Source organism: Bubalus bubalis, chromosome 1 (genome assembly GCF_019923935.1).
Source record: "Bubalus bubalis isolate 160015118507 breed Murrah chromosome 1, NDDB_SH_1, whole genome shotgun sequence".
Classification (NCBI taxonomy): Eukaryota; Metazoa; Chordata; class Mammalia; order Artiodactyla; family Bovidae; genus Bubalus; species Bubalus bubalis.
This window is the reverse complement of record NC_059157.1, coordinates 98,551,287-98,572,722: the sequence shown is the minus strand read 5'-3', so window position 1 is coordinate 98,572,722 and position 21,436 is coordinate 98,551,287. Positions and strand designations below refer to the sequence as shown.

Genomic DNA, 21,436 nt, shown 5'->3' with positions numbered 1-21,436 from the left:
AGTGAAGCAAGCTAATATATTATTATTCAACATTAAAAGAAAGAAAACCCTCATCCTCCATGCCCCCCTCCCCTACCCACCTTCTTGCTTAAGCACTCTCTTTTCCTCCATCTCCTGAAGACAGAGTAAGAAAGCACACTGTAAGGCTTTTCTTTTCTTAGGAATTTTACTGACTTTATAGAGACAATTGTCACTGCTAAGAATAGAGATGTATATGCTCTGTTGATGACAATTGCAAAAGATGGCAAAAATTCTTGCAGTGTTAACACTTTATACAAAACTTAGTTCTAGTTCTTATGCTATCTAATTCTGGGACTTAGGTCAAATACTCCATCTCTCTGAGCACCCCATGAAGAGGTTAAATTCTTCTGTGGGTCTTAGTGGAACAATGATTGGCATCTAAAGGAGATAATTCTTCATGTATGAGAGTGTCCCACACATTGAAGGAGGTTTTGCATTCCTGCTCCCAGGTGCTAAGTGCCAGCAACACTCTCAGTCACTGATGATGGGAAAATGCCCATCCTGTTCCAAAGTGCCCCCTTCCCTTGAGTGGAGCGTGTACCATCTTGAATTGGGAGCCACTATACATGATTATCCAGAGAAGGCAATGACACCCCACTCCAGTACTCTTGCCTAGAAAAATCCCATGGACAGAGGAGCCTGGTGGGCGCAGTCCATTGGGTCACTAAGAGTCGGACATGACTGAGTGATTTTACTTTCACTTTTCACTTTCATGCATTGGTTAAGGAAATGGTAACCCACTCCAGTGTTCTTGCCTGGAGAATCCTAGGGACGGGGGAGCCTGGTAGGCTGTCGTCTATGGGGTCACACAGAGTTGGACATGACTAAAGCGACTTAGCAGCAGCAGCATACGTGATTACCAGGAACCAAGGCTCTTTAGGTCTAGTATTTTAAAATTCTAGGAGAGTTCTAACTATGCTTATTAGAAATAAGTTATTTTACTTTAAAAAGATTAATAATGATCAAACAATAATAATAATCAGTAGTTATTGAATGCTCAGTGTGGATGCTGTTATGTGCTTTGTATGCATAGTTCATTCAATCAAACAGCAACTCTGCAAAGTTGATCTTATTTATGCTTCCATTTTATTAAAAACAGTGAACTTAGATTAACTGCTGAAAGCAACATGGATAGTAAAGACTGGATCAAGGGTGAGGAAGTGATAAAAGTGGAGAAAGGCAGATTCATTTCGATATTTGGCAAAACTAATACAATATTGTAAAGTTTAAAAATAAAATAAAATTTAAAAAAAATTTTAAAAAAAAGTGGAGAAGGGATAGGAAAGGGGGAACTAGCATTTATTAGGTTGACTCTAAGTGCCAAATACTGTGCTATGTATATTTGCATCTTCTGTCTTATTAAATCTCTTCCAACAACCATGAGACAAGCATATTTTAATATTATTTTGCAGATGAGGAAGGCAGGGATCAAGGTGGTTAAAAATACAGCTATTTGACTCCACTTCTTTTCAGTTTTGTTTTTTCTATCCTATACTATTGACCCCCAAGTAATCAAAGTCTTTGAGGTTATTTTATTTTTTTAAATTTAAATTTATTTATTTTAATTGGAGGCTAATTACTTTACGATATTGTATTGGTTTTGCCATACATCAACATGAATCTGCCACGGGTATACACGTGCTCCCCATCCTGAACCCCCTCCCCCCTCCCTCCTCGTACCATCCCTCTGGGTCATCCCAGTGCACCAGCCCCAAGCATCCTGTATCCTGCATTGAACTTGGACTGGCAATTCATTTATTATATGATATTATACATGTTTCAATGCCATTCTCCCAAGTCATCCCCCCTCTCCGTTTCCCACAGAATCCAAAAGACTGTTCTATACATCTGTGTCTCTTTTGCTGTCTCGCATACAGGGTTATCATTACCACCTTTCTAAATTCCATATATATGCGTTAGTATACTGTATTGGTGTTTTTCTTTCTGGCTTACTTCACTCTGTATAATGAGGTTATTTTAAAAAGAGCTCAGTCATGAGTCTGTTTAACCTCTGCTACAATTTCAGGCTTTCTTCCTATTTTTCACTACTCCCCAGCTGCGGCCAGTTTCTCTCTCACTCCCACTTCTCAAGTATTTAGGGAATTAATAGGTGGGGAGCAAGTTAGTCACGTTCTTTTTAAACTTTCAAAGTGACTGCTGTAGACAGAGAGTGATTTCCTCAATGCTCTGGAGGATAAAAATCATTCTCGGTGCTTTACTTGTGCGTGTGCGCTCTTGATGCCAATAATAAAAAACTGTGATGCCATCCGGCTTACGGATTACTGTGGAAATGACTCAAGATAACTGATCAGGGAGTGGGTGACTCATAACTAAATCACCGCCAGACACCAACTGGCTCCTGCTGTGCGCACTGTCCTGGGCAGCCGAAGGATGGATGTGATAGGCCTATTTTAAATGTTAAGTCGTTGGAGCGCATTCCCCTGCCAGGCTTGGAGACTGTCCAGCTGAAATTCACTCCTCCTTGGAGTCTGTCAGAAAGCTGCTGCGACATCGGTGCCTGCGAGTCACGGCAGCAGGATCTACATCCGCAAAACAGCAGCATCACGCACAGAGGTTTGAGCTCTCCCCAGTAGGTTAGGAGAGCGCCTTTGACCCACACCTCCAGGGAGGGGAAATGTAGCCTCAGTTTTATAGTACAGGAATCTGAGTCAGAACGATGCACTAAATTGCCATTCTCCCTATGCAGAGTTGAGGGCAGCCCTGGGAACTAATAAAATAGGTGGAAGCTGAGGCTGGAAAGAATCTTCAAGAGCATAACTTAGGGGAAGACACTGTACCCTAGAGAGATTGGGTCACTTGCCAAAAGTTATGCAATTTATTAGCAGCAGCAGGAAAGGGCTAGGAGATTCCATATTCCTGACCTACTCTACCAGCATTTTTGAAACTTTATGATGTGTGGGAGTCAGAGGGGATTGTGCCAGAGTGCAAATTCTGATTCATAGGTCTGGGAAGAGATGCTGGGCATTGGCATCTTTAAAAAGCTTTCAGGTGATGCATATGCTGCAGGTCTTAGGACCACACTCTGAACGGCAAGGTTTTAGAACATGTTGCCACCCTACCCCAGGAGGTTTGGTCCTTTAGTGGTAGGAACATGAATCTCTCACAGGAGTGTCAGGTGGGGAAGCACCAGGCAGCTCACCTCCTTTCCCGTAACTCTCCTCCCTTCTCCTCCCTCCCTTCCTTCTTGCTTTACTCCTGTCCTTGCTTCTTTCTTCCTTTCCCCTTATCTTCAGCATAAAGCTATAACCACAGAAAGCAGATAAATATATGCTGGTTTTACTAGAAGGTGGTTACTGATAGAGAATGCCCAGGGTCAAAATGAACACTGTTGTCAGGCGAAGGACTACTTTTGATGTGATTTTCAGGTGACCTATGCTGTTGGTGCCTTGTCTAAGTCAATCTATGAGAGAATGTTTAAGTGGCTGGTGGCACGTATCAACAGGGTCCTGGATGCCAAGCTGTCAAGACAATTCTTCATTGGCATTCTTGACATCACTGGTTTTGAGATGCTTGATGTAAGTATATCTGGTAAAAGTGAAGTTGATGTATATTTACAAGAGAATTAGACTATGTGAATTGAATGTCATAAGATGTAGTCAGAGCATGATGAGAATCATTCTGTGCAAACTTAAACAGCTACTTTGGTTGGAAAAAGCTATTATTAATATTAACAAATGACAATAAAAACCATTATAATTAATAGTGCTAAGAAATTAATTCAGCCTTAAATTAAGGTAAATTAAGACATCTTTTATGATTTTGAATTGTAATATCATTAAATGTTAATTTCCTATCATAATCTTAATTTGCAGATATATATGAAGGAGGTTAAGAATATAATTGAGCAATTTTTACTTATTGGGTTTATTTGCCAACGTATGATAGTGGTTGTGGTTTTCTCTTTACATTTTCCAAGTGAACCTCTATTTTATTTTTTTTACTGAAGTATGTTTGACAATTAAAAATATATATTTAAGTAGAACAACTTGATTCAGTGCACATATACATTGTGAAATAATCAGTACAATTAAGTTAATTAACATATCCATCACCTCCAATAATTACTATTTTCTCAATTTTATTTCTGATCACAACCTTGAAGTGTAACAGTCTTGAACAACTTTGCATTAATTTTACCAATGAAAAGTTACAACAGTTCTTCAATCAGCATACGTTGGTTTTGGAGCAAGAGGAATATAGGAGAGAAGGCATTGACTGGGTGTCCATCGACTTTGGCCTGGATTTGCAAGCCTGTGTGGATCTTGTTGAGAAGGTGAGGCATGTTTCTCCCCCATCCATTTTTGTTTAAGGAGAATTGGCCCTGCTTGCTGTGTTGATCCGTGTCAGGACCCTGGCTCTGTCAAGGGGATGGGAAATAGGGTAGAAGAGCTCTGCACATATTCTCTTAATGGTTTTTCTGTGCAGCCCTGTGGCATCCTAACTAAACTCCCACATCAGGTACCTACTCCATCATCTCTAACTCACACTGTCGCTACACATTTACTGCTTATGCATGGCCTCCACTGTTAATGCTTGAGGAAGCTTGTTGAGATTAAAAATGGTCATGCTCTTGACTGGAAAAACACAGAGCTGAAAATATGAACACTGTAGGGCTTGGCTGATTAACATAAGGTGAATGAGTAGACCCAGAGCAGCTTAACGAAATTTGGCAAATTAGCATGCAAACAAACAACCGCCATAAATCCTCAAGGCCACTACCTTGCAGGATGTAGTTTGTTCATTTAATTGGACAAGTACCAGTTAGTTTAAGTAATTTATGACAATACTTCATGGTTTATTAGTAAATTAGCTGCAGTGTATGGTTTCCAAATTCAGTGATGTTCCTATACTCTGAAATCTTTCCATGTGCTCTAGAAAAGATTAACCCGATTTGCCAGGGGAATTCAATATGGTTTTGCTGTGGCTTTGTCCAAGGGAGCAAGCATGATAGGGTGTGAGCAGCTATGTGGCCTTATCTTTTGCAATAGTTGTGGATTGCAGTGAATTCTGCACACTGGTCTGGACAACTATGCTTTGCTCTCACATTTGATTCTCAGCAACCCTGTTCAGAAAGGGGTAAGGATGACTAACCTCTCACTGTCTTTTGTGGGGCCCAGATTTTATCAATCACTGTCCCATCCATTTTACATGTTAGATCTTTAGATGAAACTAAATCGTCTTTGAAAATAGCCATTATTCTTAACAGGAGTGGACATCACATTGATTTTATTTATTTTATAACTAGTGAACTTTCTAGGGAGGGGACAGGCTGATTCAAAAAATGATGATAATGAACCAACTCGTGAGTTGACTAAAAATAATGATAATAATGACTCGCCCATGATCTGGGAAATGTTTGATGGCATTATTAGAGTTACAGTTTTCTAATTAGAAATGAAACAAGAGAACTGGAGCTCCTTCAAGGGACAGCTTTAACTTTGGGCAGTTGTCACCTGTAAAATCTACTTACTCTAAATATGATAAAACACTGTATTCAGGCAGGAAGGTGGGATGCAGACATTATTCAACTCCTGATATGTCTGTGAGTGTTACAGATTTGTAGTTGATCTGAAGCCTATTATCTTATTTATGACAATCAAACTTATTCTAAGTAAGACACCAGCAACATTGATATAATTTCCTATTGTACTTTGTAGTGATATGATAAAACAAGGGAAAAATGAGTAAATGATAAAAGGAAAAGATAAGTGTTTGGTTTCCTGTGAGTTATTTCAAAGGTTCAGGTCAGGCAAATATGGAATACTAAAACCTTTCTTGAAATGATTCTACATTTTGAAAAGATCATTGTGTTTGTTCAGTCTACATGAAGGAAATTTTTAGTAAATATTAATGATCAAACTCTCTCCTTGAAACAGACTGCATCATGAGAACTTTTCAAAGTTCGAAGGAACTAAAATACATCACTACATATAAAATATAGAATGCATCTGTGTGTTTATAAGGAAAAAGTTTTTATACATATAAGTTTTGAGTTTTTATATTTATAAAAAAGTTTATATCAAGCTAAAAAACACATTTTCATGCCAACTTTGTTAATTTGGTCTTCAAGCATACAGTAACCTCCTTATCTAAATGCAGTGAACAGATCTATTATAGGATTAACTTACACTTACCTCATTACTTGAATTATTCTAGTTTGTTTAGAACTTGAACATCAGTAATCTACATATTAAATATTAACATATGATTACATATTTATGATTTTACATAGGTATTGGTAAAGAGATTATTTTTATTTTTTTAAACAAATACATCCAAAATTGTACATTTAGAAACTGTTGCCCCTGCAGTGGAGTCACCTTGAAAAGCTACATCCTTCTTTCAAAAATTCAGACATCTTGGAAAAAGTCCCTCACAGGATGGGGATTAGGATAAATTGTTAGATTTTTACTGTCTTCAGGAGAAAATTGACTTGAATACCAATCATCGTAACTGTTTTTGAATCCTAACTGTATTACCTATTTTTCACATAATTTGTCTAACTTAGCTAAATAACTCATGATTGTTTCTATGTAATAATCCACAGTCAGACTATAGGCCATTTCCATGTGCCAATAGCCAAAGGTGTCAGATATCCCACAGAAGTTTCTAAAATAATTTTGAATTCTGGTAGCATCTTGGCAATGAGTGTTGCCACTTCCCTAGTAGAGTTCTTTAGATATACTAATTCTGGTATTTTTGTTATAAAATTAATCATGTTAATATCTAGTTAGTTATCCCTTGAATGCATATGACTATTTTCTTCAAACATATTGCATTGTGTCTTTTTGCTCACAACTTTTACTTTCTGCCTCACCATTGCCCACAGTAAAGCAGCCCATGCCAAAGCTCAAACCGTAAGTCTTAGTGTTCACCTATCAATTAATTCCTTTGCTGAGGACCTAGATTTTAGTCACCTCAGGACCTACTCTGCTAAGTGTTGGGAGAAATACAAACCAGAGGCATCATCCTGGCACTCAAGGAACTAAGGATATAATTAGCAAGATGTCTAAAGACCAAAACTTTTACTAGTTTTCAACTTTTAACAAGTAAGTGTATTTAGCAGCTACTTGTTTTGATCATTTCCTTGTTACCCCAGTGGTGAGGGAGGGATTCTTCTCCTAGGGCTATGGGAATGGCTGACCACAAGACACCTGGCAGTGGACAGATGAGATCTACAGCAGCTTAATACTCACATATACTCACAGACTGGGGAGGAGGACACTGCATGCCATATGGGGCTGGCTGCACGGCAGTTGCCCTTAGGAGCAGAATGAATAATTGAGAGCTGTGGGAAGCAGGCTTTGCAGTAATAATAGGGTGAGGCGACCAGTGATTCCCACTGGAGGATGTGATTGGCTTGTTTAAATAATTCCATGGGCTGGTAGGGAACTGAAGTCCCTTACTCAAGAATCAGCTGGCTCTGTGCCTATTCCCATGAGAAAGTATGTTGCAAGCCTGTATGACATAACCCACAGGAGCATGTGGGGAGGGGAACCTGTGATTAGGTTCTCCTGGCGTTCCCCAGATGTCAAAGCCCACAAAATGTTGGACCTTAATTTTAGGCCTAATACTTCATTACTGTGTATAAAACTTTGAATTAATTGCTGTGTAAAACTTAAGCATTTGTTATAAATAGCACTTGCCCTTAAGACATATGCAGTCAAACAGGAGATTTGTAAGTCTAATAAATGTAAAAACATGTTAGGATAAATGTGGTAAAGGCACAAAGGCTCACAGAACTCAAAAGAGCAGAGGTCACCTCTGCCTGCAGGAATATAGGAAGGCCTGGTGGGAAAGGGGTATAATTTCAGCTGGGTCTGAAGAAATGGACATGATTTCAACAGGTGAAAAGAGGAAGACAGTAAGCATGCAGAAGGATGGGCAAGAGCAAAGGCTTAGAGACAGGAAAGTAATGGATGCATTTAAAAATCTGACAAGAGTTTAAAATATTCAGAGGGAAGGGTTTAGAAGTTAAAAAAAGGGAGTCAGGCTGTAAAGGGATTTTAATGAATTTATAACTTATTTTTAGGTGATGGTGAGCCAGAGAGGATTCCACACTGGGTAATGGGGTAGTCAGAGAAGCTTGGGTTTACTCAGGTGGGTTTGTGTATGGGGTCAGGAATGGGAGAAAAGGCTAGAGTCAGGGTGATTAAAAAGCTGTTACAGCAAGTGAGAAATAGAGGCCTTGAATCAGGATAGTGGAAATGGAAATAGCAAGAAAGTGACAGATGTAAAAGACAGGAGGGCTGAATTGATAATATTTGAAGAGGGAGAGGTTATAGCATTAATGTTCAGAGTCAGGGCAACTGATTCAGACCATTTACTGTGCAGTAGAGGACAATTGATGCTATGAGGCAGAACATAATTACTTATTTCCCTGACCTATTTGGAGATTAATTTGCTAGAGGGCCTCATGTTTATTAGAAGTTTTATACTTCCTAAGCATTGGAGAAATGGAGAAGACCCTGAAGAAATAGAGCTTTTCCCTCCTCAGTGGTTTAATTGTTACATTTTGAGCTTTGATATCTATTTGCTTTGCATAAAGCATCCATTCATCCCTAAATGGAAGATGGCTTCATTGGAGTCCCAGGGACATGGCAGTCCTCATATATGGGAGGTGGCTCTGCTGGAGATGGACTGCTGCTTGCTGTGAGGCTTTGGCATGTCCTTCTTATTAACATGAACCATCCCAGGAGATGTTTACATTTTTTAAATGATTCATTCTAGTGTTCATGAAAGGTTGACTATTTCTGTGGCAGGAAAATATGCAATACGAAATGGATTCCACACCTCCAAGACTTGGTGACTCAACTATTCAGTGTTATCAGATTTTCCTTCCTTCTTGTTCCTCTCCACATTTATCATTTTGTCAAGAACCCACCAGATCAATGTTGCCAGGAGCAAGACTTTGCATATTTGCTCACTGCATCATTCCCCACTTGGATACTTGGGAGGGAAGAAGATGTGCTGGAGTGCAAGAGTTGTACAATATGTGCCAGATGTCCAAGAGTTGTTGATGGAATGTCGTTGAATGCATTTGCTGTAAAATGCAGATTCTAAGCCTATGAGATTAGACAAAAGAGGTAGAAGACCATAGTCCATGCATTAGAACAATAGACTCAGGTGGATCAAAAACATGTTCTTCAAGTATCTAATCATACAAATTAGACCCATTCTTATGGCTCCAGTGGCATAATTTCAAACAAAGGATTTTAAACCACAAAGAAATTTTCTTCCTTTATATCACCCAGCCAGAGCCTTAACTCGATGTTGGTGTGTTCTCTTTCCATGAAAATATTCAAGCCTAAGCTAGCCTACTTTTTAGAGGGAAATTGTAAAAGGAATTCAATGAGCTTTTAGGTGGGTTGGGCCAGAACTGTAAGGTCTCTCCCAAATCTGAGTTTGTGGTTCTTGGGTAGAATGGGTTGGTAGAGAATCATGAAATTTATGTTGTTGGGCCAAGGGATCATGGTTTTATCTCGGAACTCTCATGACATTTTCTGTTGCATTATAGTCTGCTTATTATGTGCATGTCTTGTCTGCCCAGTTAGATGCTCTACAGCCAGAGCCCATGTCTGATTATCCTGTTATAACCGGAAGTGTTTGGTACAGTGATTTGCTCATAGAAGGCATTTCAGAAATATTTGTGAAGGAGATAAATGAACATATAAACTAAACTCACAAGTAAATTTGCAAGTATAGGAATCCTTGATCTTTCCCTCGCCAAAGCTGTTTTTTTCCCTATGTATGTACCCTACGTTAGTTAATGGCAACGTCCACTACCCATTTGCTCAAACCAAAACTGCAGTCAGCCTTCCTCTTTCTACTACACCTCACATTCTATCCATCAGCAAGTTGTGACCCAGCTCCACTAACACCCATGTCACGTTTCAGTAACCATTCACAGTCTCCAACACCATCACTTGTTTAGATCAGGGGTCAGCAAGCTATGGCCCTGCAGGCCAAATCCAGCCTGTAGCCTGTTTTTGGAAATAAAGTTTGAATGCAACATCATCACATTCATTGCTGCTTTCAGGACTGAAATGGCTGAGTTGATGGCAGGGAGCAGCAGAGACTCTGTGGCCCACAAAGTCTAAGAGCTTTACTGTAAGGCCCTTAAGAGACAAAGGTTGTTGACTGGGTCCTCTATTTCCTATCACATATCCTTTCTTGTTTGCTTTTTTAAATAACCCTTTATAAATGTAAAAACCATTTTTTGCTCACTGGCTTTCCAATAGAGACCACAGTCAGGATTAGCCAATAGGCTTTTCTTTGCCAACCAAAACAAACAATCCTTTTTAAGCATTAATTAAATCATAATCACTTTACTGTAAAAAATCTCCAAAGGCCTCTCATTTTAAAATAAAATCCAAATGTCCTTCCATGGCCTGGAAAGCCTCTAGGCTCCAGTACTGCATCCCTCTCTTTCCACACGCTATCTCCAACTAGTTCTGCTCAGTCCACACTTGTCTTTGGCAGGACCTCCAACTTGCTAAGAGTGCTCCTGCTTCAGGGCCTCTGCACTCTTCATTTTTCCGCCCAAAATACTTGTATACATGTCTTCTCAGGATTTGCTCTTCTCATTCAGATCAGAAGGTTTTACTGAACTCGCCTACTAAAAGAGTTCTCACATAGCCTCTGTCGTTCTCTCTCTCTCTTTACTTTGCATGATTTCTTCAGGGTGCTTATAGCAAACTAAATTATTTATTTAGAGTTTATCTGTCTATTGTCGGTCAGCTCCACTAAACACCCCGAGGACAGATACTTTGTGTATGTGGCTCGTGGCTGCATTGACAGCTCCTGCTGGTGTCTAGTACCTAGTAGATATTTAATACATATTCATTGAATGGATGATGGTCTAGTTATATGTAGTGAAGATCCCTTGTCAACTAATTAGGTTTGTGGGAAAGAATTACACTCATCCCCTAGTGAAAATACTGTTTATTAGTATTTTTTTTGTTTGTTTTTTCATCTACTGTTCATCTGTATCTCCAAGCAGCCAATGGGCATCTTTTCCATCCTCGAAGAAGAATGTATGTTTCATCAGGCTACAGATGTGACTTTCAATACCAAACTTTTTGACAACCATTTTGGAAAGTCAGTTCATTTCCAGAAGCCCAAGCCTGACAATAAGAAGAAATATGAAGCTGACTTTGAACTTGTCCATTATGCAGGAGTGGTAGGTTACTTCTAGACCCTCAGCCCTGAATTATCTTGCCTCTATTTCAAATGTACTCAGCCCAAATTTTTAGATAATATGTAAGTAAATATATCTGTAAAGTTTAGATTAAATGAAGAGATGAACAAAATAAATCTCAGTTCCCCAAAAAAGTTGGTGTAGACTTTTAGTACTTAGGAAATGAAATACCATACTATAATAACAGAGGTCAAAAATTTCAAAAAGACTCTCTCACCCAATTCAAAGTAAGACAGTTTCAGAAAGTCTCGGAGACCATCAAAGGCACTGGCTTTTCCTTATTCATCCTTTCTTTCAACTGCACATTGTGTGAATGAGTGATTTCAACTGATCTTTTTACTGAAGTTTTTTTTTTTTTAATTCTCTCATAAAGAGTCACTATGAGGTAATGGTCTCTAAACTATGACCAACAAAGATTCCTAATGCCCCTCACTCCCTCACCTCATTTCCCCACTGGGGGTATATGTGTGTGTGTGTGTGTGTGTTCACATACATGCCTGTGCCCTTTCATTCTGCTTTTATGATTCTGGTCAGTGATTCTGGGTGGAAGAAAGAGAACTGATAAAGGATAAAATAATATTCGACCTAAAAATGACCTGCCAATTATACCTAGATATGTTTGTAACTCTCTTCTTTGATATCCTTGAATATTAATTATGATAATATTTACAGTGAAATGCTATAGAATTTATGGAGTGCTCACCTTGTGTCAGAGGCAGTTGTTTTATTCCATCTACTTTTGCCTATATGAAGGAGGGCTGATGTGAATTGTTTGTCCTGGAAACACCATCTATTTCTTCCACCCCCTCTGGTTTAGTGTTCCTCTCCCTCCCTGCCTCTTCTTCTCCCTCCCTCCCTTTCTCTTCCTTTTTTTCCACAGTGTAAATGGTAAAGCCTGAGAAGCTCTTTGGGTTGCACATAGGTTTCTGGAGTATTTTTTAAGTACTGTTACATTAAACTGATTTAAGTTCACATGACATACACAATGTATGATTTTTTTTAAAGAATTACATAATTTGCTAAGGAACTTATGCATTTTCCTTTTTTGTTACCTGAACTACATGCCTTTCCAAAGGTGCCTTATAACATCAGTGGCTGGCTTGAAAAGAACAAAGACTTTCTTAATGAAACAGTGGTGGCTATATTTCAGAAGTCATCCAACAGACTCCTGGCAAACCTTTTTGAAAATTACATCAGTACCAACACTGGTGAGTCAAACAATCTTCCTCAATTTTTCAGCCTTAGAATGGAGCCCACGTCTGCCTCAGCGCTTATAAAAATCCTGGCTTCTTTCCTGAGAGATGTGTGTCTGCTCCCCGTGGCCTGAGTCATCCCCTCTTATTAGCCTTTTCGTCCTCAGGCTGGTGGTTCTTCGGGGAAACAGTGCTCTAAGGTAGATAGATTTCAAGGAGACTGCTCCAGCCTGCTTTTATCTTCTACTCAACAAAGTTGCAAAGAGAGAGCAGCAAACCATGTTTTGATGAATGATTTTTGGGAAATAACAAGCTCCTTTAATACATATCCCCAAATATTTTGGAAATCTCCTTCACAGTGCTTTTATATTGCAGTAATGGAATTTTTATGAGCTTCATGAGGGCAGAGATTATGTCTCACTTGTTCAAGTGTGGCCTCAAGCATGTAACAGATGCCTGTTTAGCAGCCACTCCATAAATACTTGTTGACCAACTAACAACTAATCTTGTTTAGTAGTTTGTAATTTACAAAGCAGGACTTCCCAGGTACCCTAGTTGTAAAGAATGTGCCTGCCAATGCAGGAGACATGGGTTCAATCCCTGGGTTGGGAAGATCCCTTGGAGAAGGAAATGGCAACCCACTCTAGTATTCTTGCCTGGAAAATCCTATGGATGGAGGAGCCTGGCAGATTGCTGCTCATGGAGTTGCAAAAGAATTTGACATGACTTAGCGACTAAACAACAAACAACAACAGCAGTTTCCAAACTTTTCTAGATACGTTATCTTACTCAATCCTTGTCATGACTCTTTCCAGGAAATCTCTCCCTATCTTACAGGAACAAGTACAGAAGAATTAAACAGCACCCTCAGATCTCACAAATCTACCTTTAAAAGATAAACCCAGGCATATTAAAATTTTTAAGAGTTTATTTGAGCAAAAAGCAATTTGAATTGGGCAGCACCAAACCAGAATGGGTTAAGGGCATTCCACCCACAGGAGCTCAAGGAGAGACTTTTATAGAGAAAAGGTGAAAGCAAAATGAGGAAACTAGTGATTAACTGTATCTAAAGCCCAAGTGGCTGTTTGTGATTGGTTGTCCTTAGTTTCAATTTTGTAACCTTGAGACTTTCCAAGGCATAGAGTTTGGTTTGCTTACACAGGCTGCCACAGTATTGGAGCCACCCCAATCTGACAGCCTGCTTGCTTCATTGATTTAACACTATTAAATTGCAAAGCTGAGGTCAGAAACAGAACTTGTGCTTACTAGTCTCATGCCTATTTCACTCTCACTGTCTTCTGGAAACAAACAAAACAGAGAGATGGACAAGACTCCCTGGATTCAGGATCTGATTCAGACTTCTGCAGTGTGACACGAAGCCTTTGAGGACACAAAGCCCAGGTTGCTGCCATCAGCCTCACGTGTGGACTACTGCCTGCACCATGGTTCAGAGCAGAAGTCCAGATTGGCAGCCCCTGAGCAGAACCTAGAATTCAAACATGGTTGGTCTACACTGGTTTAAAAAAGTCAGATGCACACACTTGTATTTCCTTTTTCTTTTGAAAAATGAAAATTATGGGAAAATAAAAAAAAATCTGGCCAACCTTGTTTTAGATGCCCTTGTGAAAAAAGAATTGATGCTTTTGAGCTGTGATGTTGAAGACTCTTGAGAGTCGCTTGGGCTGCAAGGAGATCAAACCAGTCAATCCTAAAGGAAATCAACCCTAAATATTCATTAGAAGGACTGATGCTGAAGCTGAAGCTCCAATACTTTGGCCACCTGATGTGAAGAGTCAACCAATTAGAAAAGACCCTGATGCTGGGAAAGATTGAAGGCAGGAGAAGGGGACGACAGAGGATGAGATGGTTGGATGGCATCACCGACTCGATGGACATGAGTTTGTGCAAGCTCTGGGAGATGGTGAAGGACAGGGAAGCCTGACATGATGCAGTCCATGGGGTCGCAGAGAGTCAGGCACAACTGCGTGACTGAACAGCAACAACAACAAAATCTGGCCAACCAGGTTTCAAATGCCCTTGTGGCAATGGGGCAAAGTGTTCTTTAAGTGTGGTGTCCTCTCACTTTCTGACATTCTCACCCTCCTGTTGTCTTACTCCCAGCTTCCATAGGTGTCCCCTGTCACCTATTTTGGGATTCCTGATCAACTTAGTCAGGGAATGGAGAAATTTAGCACTTCCCAGCTCTGAAAGCACATGATGACGTAATTTAGGAGCATGTCTGAAATCCCATGGGCCCACCTCAAGAGGAGATTGAGAAATGGCAGCTATTGTATTTGGACCCCGAAAATCTTCAGGCAGTGCATTTGCCTGATTCTAATAGCTTCTAAAGTACTTCTGAGAAGTTTGATAAATTGTGACCATGTAAATGTATGGCTCCCAGATGAGTAATTCTCTGATCATAAGAAATCAGAGAGTGGTTTGAGAGAGAAAATTATCTTCTGACTCTTCAGGGTGTGCTGTGTTCTTTTGAACTAGAAGAGAATTGTCCAGAATATTCTTTTTCATAATTCTTTTAGGACCCCTGGAAAACACTTGCCTCCAAGTTTCTGACTCATCCAAACACTGAATTACTCATAATAACCATACTTTCTTCTGGAGAATCCAAGTACTGTAAACCAGCTACAATTCTTTAAAACAATAAATGGGAGGTAGTAGCGTTCCCTTTCCCTGGATAAAAAGTGAAAGCATGAAGAAGTCAAGTGAAATGGCAACCCACTCTAGTGTTCTTGCCTGGAGAATCCCAGGGACGGGGGAGCCTGGTAGGCTGCTGTCTATGGGGTCGCACAGAGTCAGACACAACTGAAGCAACTTAGCAGCAGCGTTCCCTTTCCCTGGGACGACCCATAGGGATGGTATGGGGAGGGAGGAGGGAGAGGGTTCAGGATGGGGAACACATGTATACCTGTGGTGGATTCATTTCAATATTTGGCAAAACCAATACAATATTGTAAAGTTTAAAAATAAAATAAAATTAAAAAAAAAAAAGTGAAAGCACGAGGAAGTCAAGTGATTCCTTTAGAGGGCATGGAGCATGTCAAGAGGACATCAGTGACTAAACTCTGATCCCTGCCTCAGCTGTTGCTCCAGCTAGAGAGTATTTTATCAGTTTCTTATGTTGTTAGCTGGCCCATTTTTTCCAGATTGCTTATGGGTTTTGTACATCTTAATGAATTAGCACTACACAAATGTTTGTAAAACAATTTGGCTTAGCATAGATTTGTTTGCTTCAAGAAAATGGGGATGGATTGTTTTTTATAAATTACAAAAATAATGCATGAATGTTGCCCCAAAGACAATATGGAGAAACTAAAAAGAGGAAAATAAAGATTACCTATAATGTCATAGAGAGAGATAACAATGGCTAACATTTTAGTATACTCTGTACCCAACATTTTTTATGTATATAGTCAGCCATAATATAATACAACTACACACACACATATATATATATATATACACACACATATATATGCTTAGGATCATAATATACAGTTATTTTGTAACCTAATTTTTCCTCTCAAAATAAATCCTAAAAATCTTTCCAGGTCAGTAATATCGATCTGCACCATCATTTTAAAAGATCACAGTGTTTCATGGTATTCATACTCTTTTTTTATACTTTAACTAACCAATCTCCTATTGTTGACATTTAAATTTTTGCTTAATATTTTTGTAATGACTAAACAATGCTTCAGTGAGTATCTTTGCACAGTTGCCTGATATTTCTTTGAGAAAAAGCACCTGAAATAGACTTTTGTGTTGAGACATAAATATTTTTAAAGCTTTTGTAGACACTGCCTTATTGCTTCTAGAACTTTGACACATTTATGCTTTCATCAACAGGGTTTGATAATGTGACAAAAAGGAGCCTTTTTAGTACTTTTTTTCTTCTTTTTTTAGCTCTACAGTTTGGGGAGAAGAAACGCAAGAAAGGAGCTTCGTTCCAAATGGTTGCATCTCTGCATAAAGTAATTTTTAATTGTATCTATTCATATATTAGCTACTTCACAATCTGCATACATTACTTATTTGTAATTTTACATCTTCTTATGAGGATAAAGTATCTGAAGTTAACCAAGTTGGAAAAGTTGAATATTATCTTGGTATTTATGGATTTTAGTGGACAATGTTTATCTCCTACTTAGATCCTGTTTATCAGCCTGGCACTCATCTTACCACTGATGGAAGTATAGGCTCATAACAACTCACAGTTGCCAGAATGGGAAGCTAAGTAATCTCCTTCCCTGCCCCTAAAGACTTTGGTCCCTCCCTTGCCTCAAGGAGATACCAACTGTAGTATAATTGGTGCATTTATGTTCAGAGCTTTTGCAGGACTCAGACTAAACTGAGTCCATGCCATTGCTTTTTTCTTCCCCTGCCCTGCTTGGCTTCCCTCCTTCTCCAGATAAATCTCTTGAACCAGAAGCTCCATCTCAGATTCTGCTTCCAGATGAAGATAAAATTTTTACAGACAGAATACTTGAGAAACAATTTCTTTCTTCAAGTTATTTTATTGCCCTTCCATAAATTATTGCTACCAAATTGCTACCAAACAGGTAGATATGATTCACAACAGAACAGTTAGATAAATATTGACTTGTCATAGGAAGAAAATAATGTATTTTGGTAAGCAGGGAAAAATGTTGAATTCATTATTTCTTTGTTGGTTTGTATCTGACTTTAAGATTAAATTGATCATTGTGGAGACTCTTGTGAGGTGGATTGGACTTTTTAGTGATTTCGAAGTGATTTTGTGTTGATTATGTTCTCCATTTTAGGAAAACCTAAATAAATTAATGACTAAGCTGAAATCAACTGCACCTCATTTTGTGAGATGCATAAATCCCAATGTGAACAAAACACCAGGTAAGTAGATTTCTTTGTAATCCACACTAGGAAATTCTTTTGATTTAAGCTATGTTGAATGTCTTTCAAAGAAGCATTCACCAGTCTCTTTTATATAAGTGTAGATTTTAATAAAGAAAACTAAAATAAGTTAAAAGTGAGTTTTTCAAAACTTCCTCAAGATTGTCTTTGAATTAAGATTCAGGTGGACATGCAGAAGGATTTCACAAAGCAGACTCAATTGGGTAACGCTAGAATACTTGATATTATCATTTAAATTCCTCCTTGAATTTCATGCTAAAATGTGGATGAGCTTCTATGCCATTGTCTACAAGGGCAAAGTATAAAAAAAAGGAATTGAATAATCAATTAGGGGATTAAGGTGGATATTTCAGCAAAAAGGAAATCATTTGGTCTAAATTATCTAAATTGACCATAAAGAGAGATTCTAAATCTATTTCTAATTGTTAAGAACTCCCTCTAGTCTTGCTTCATCATACTACTATCTTTCCTTTCCTTAATAGTACCCATCTCTTTAGTTATGTACTCCTGGGCAGTAGATACTTTTTTTAAAATGTTTTATTTTTTTCTCCAATTTTATTGAGATATAATTAACATGCAATGCTTATAAATTTAGGGTATATAGCATAATGGTTTGCCTTGTATACATTATGAAATGATTATAGATTTAATTAACATCCATCATGTCTTATAGATTTCAAAACAAAGAGAAAAACATTTCCTTGTGATGAAAACTCTTAGGATTCACTCTGTTAATAATGTTCAGTATACCATACTGCGGTGTTAACTGTAGTCATCATGGTGCACATTCCACCCCTAAGACTTATTTATGTTAAAAATGGAAGCTCACACCTTTTGATGACCTTTCATCCAATTTCCCCTCCCCTCCCCTACTTCTGGTAACCACAAAATTGAATCTCTTTTTTTATGCATTTGTTTGTTTTTTAAAGATTCCAGGTATAAGTGAGTGATATTTTCACCATGGCTTCTTTGCTATTAACACCTTTGCGCAAGCATTTTTGCAGCAAACTTTCACCTACAGGACCAATTAGCCATCAAGCAATTTTGTCATAAAAGATAAAACAACAACAAAAAAATGAGAGACATTAAAAGAATATAATTAAACATGAAAAATGAATAATAAAATTAAAAACATTGTATTGTGAAATATGAAATATTTGAATTACTTAAAATGTGTATAGATCCATGGCAATGCTGCAAACATAACTGATTTTACTTTGTGGGTTGAACCTAACCATTTATCTTCCAAGTCTTTGTTCATAGTTCATTATACATTTTTTTTTTTTGGCTTGTTGATTCATCTTTTTGTTCTGCACTACACTTTTTATTTTTTGCAAAAATTTCTTCCCTCAGTGAGAGAGGTGTCACTAAATACAAGTACTAAAATAGATATTTGTAACCGAGCTTTGTGTCATGTTGTGAAAGCTTTCCACACTACTGTTTGTTCTTGGCATATTGTCACATGTCTGTTGGCAGATGTTCCAGGTTCTATGGAAAATGTGGGTTCAACTCTGCACTGTGGAGGCCCCCGGCCTCTTTCAGATTCATGTAATATGAGAATGAGAGTACTGTGTCAATGGAGAAATGAAACCAGACTGTCAGCCAGTTGAAACCAGTTATTTTATCTTTTATGGCAAAATTGCTGCATGGCCAATTAGTCATACAATGAAAACACCAGTGGGAGGAATGCTTTCAGGAAAGACATTTAGGATGAAAATATCTAGAATCATAAATGAGATCATATGATATTTGTCTTTCCTCTGGCTTATTTTGTTTAGCATAATGACCTCAAGGTCCTTTTATGTTTTCATACATAGGAGGATATCTTCCTTTTATATGGCTGAATAATATTCCATTATACATATATACCACATCTCTTTTAGCTGTCCCATCAAGGGACACTTAGGTTGTTTCCATTTCTTGGCTTTTGTAGTGGACACTTTTTAATGAGTGGATAGTGCTGGGGTGGGGTCATGAGATAGGTAGGTGGTGGTGAATTATTTATGTTTTAATTAACAAAGCAAAGTTTTTACAGATATTAATTACAGGGATTGCTTTCCTTACTTCTTGGATTTGAAGATTCCCAGCCTTCTCTTTTGAATTACTGGCTTTTATGGAGCTTGGTTGGAGGCTGTCAGCCTCGAAGCTGTGTATGTGACAAGCACTTACTGTCTTCAGAGCGCTAATCATCCTTGGATTAGGTAGCCAGATGTTGCTGATCCTGATTTCTGAGGTTCTGCAAAACCTTGCATTTTTATTAACATCCTGTAATTAAGACCCCAATCTTGACAGTCTGTGACCTGTTTGGGGCAAGTGTGATGCTAAACAATGATGCTGCAGTTTGAGTTTTTGCAATGCAAACACTTTATGTTCATTCATGCTGTATGTTTTTTGCCTTATTGTTTCTCATCAGCTGGGTTTCTGAATGCATCTAGGGACACTGCTTCCATCTAGCAAGGAATCTAATTAGCTGCCTCTATTTTGAAGCAATTCTGTTACCTATTAGAGTTGCCTCCCATCGAGCCAGCTCTGATATCAGCAGGGTTTGTTTTTTTTTAATTCTTAAGACAAAGTCATAAGAAAAGCTTCATTATCTAATCAGAAAAGTTCTTCATATGTCCTTAAAGGGAATAAGCATGCCTGATGCTATTGTGTCACAGAACTCGGCTTTCGCTCCTTCTCACAGATGATCTTTTTCTGTCTGTGACAGGGATGGGAGTACAGGACTATGGATATATGTCCTACCGTTTATTTCTGTGACCCTGGACAGAAGCAGAAAATCATCTCATTCCCATTTTCCTTATAACATTCTAGCAGGTCTTTGTTAGGAGAGCGCCATTTGGCTTCTTCCAGATGTCTTACTGAGAGCCAGATACAATGGCTTATTGGTTGGCTTTTCAAAGGCTTCTATCAGAGACTGCAGCTGCAGCTCTAGTGGGCTTCATCTCAGGAACAAAGGGGTACTAGCGGAAGGCTTGTACTTTAGAACACAACTTAAGTTTTCTCAAGATCACCAGAAGAGAATGTAGGCTGGGTGTGGCCAGTTCTTCCCAAATGCGAAACAGGAAACAGAATTTTGTGGCTGTGCTTACCTTCCCCTTTCTTTGCATTCTCCCTTCTTGTAATCCCTTCCCCTTCCTACTTGGAGGTGCCAGTTCTCGTTTGTGTTTTATCCCCACTCTAGTTGGTTTTTGACTGGCAAATGGATGTTATACCGGCCATTTACATTAGGACAAAAATGTATTTTTTCACCTTCTAGGAGCATTTGCTTATATAATCTTGACTAACTGTGAGCTAAAGGATTCATCCCAGGTAAATCCTACTTAGAGACTGCTGCATTATAGGTGGGGACTTTGAGAGCCATCAGGCTGACAGTGAATGAGTCCTTTTAACTATCAAGTAGAGAACACCAGATTCAGACTCTTTTAATCCACGATGCAGCAACTAGGACAAAATCTAGGGTAACCATCATTTTAGACATGGACTCATGGTGAACCTCTTTCTTCAGGTGTAATGGACCCTTATTTGGTTCTACAGCAGCTGCGCTGTAATGGTGTCTTAGAAGGGATCACGATATGCCGTGAAGGTTTTCCACACCGACTGCTCTATGCTGATTTTAAGCAAAGGTAAACACATCCTGGGATTCAAGAAGCCTGGAGCATTTCTTTTTCCCCCTTCTCTTTCTGAGTGCTTAGGCATGCATTGTTTGTTTGGTGGATATCCTCCAGACTACAGATCGATGTGTTTTGGTGGTGGTGAGATATATGATGACAGAGTTCCATTATTATTTCCCCTTAAATCCAACATGCATGTAGCTGTAATATCCTTAAATCTCTATTACTGGATAATAGACCCACATATAGAAGAAATATATAGAGAAGAACGATACAGAGGCTGAATTGAATCTCTGAAATGTTGTTGGTACTTAATCGTAGCTGCCATCCAAGCGGGCTGTTTCTTTCCTAGCAGAGCCTGTGAAAGGCAGAAAGCCAGCAGGGTATGCGGCAGGAGGCAAGAGAGGTATTTTTGCTTTCTATTTCCTGAATTCTAAAAGTGTCAATTATAAGTCATCAAGCTAATTTGAGCAAAGTAT

The 21,436-nt window shown here is 38.7% G+C and overlaps 1 protein-coding gene across 3 annotated transcripts in view; it reads left to right on the top strand.

Annotated features, from left to right (window-relative positions):
- Positions 1-21,436, top strand: part of MYH15 (myosin heavy chain 15) — a 124,566-nt gene that overhangs the window by 12,955 nt on the left and 90,175 nt on the right. For all 3 annotated transcript variants that reach the window (XM_025283513.3, XM_044941531.2, XM_044941522.2), the window contains exons 3-9: positions 3,408-3,557; positions 4,145-4,315; positions 11,045-11,224; positions 12,318-12,450; positions 16,357-16,424; positions 17,235-17,322; positions 20,852-20,969. In XM_025283513.3, the coding sequence (XP_025139298.3) occupies positions 3,408-3,557; positions 4,145-4,315; positions 11,045-11,224; positions 12,318-12,450; positions 16,357-16,424; positions 17,235-17,322; positions 20,852-20,969 (908 nt within the window). The remainder of the gene's footprint in view (positions 1-3,407; positions 3,558-4,144; positions 4,316-11,044; positions 11,225-12,317; positions 12,451-16,356; positions 16,425-17,234; positions 17,323-20,851; positions 20,970-21,436) is intronic.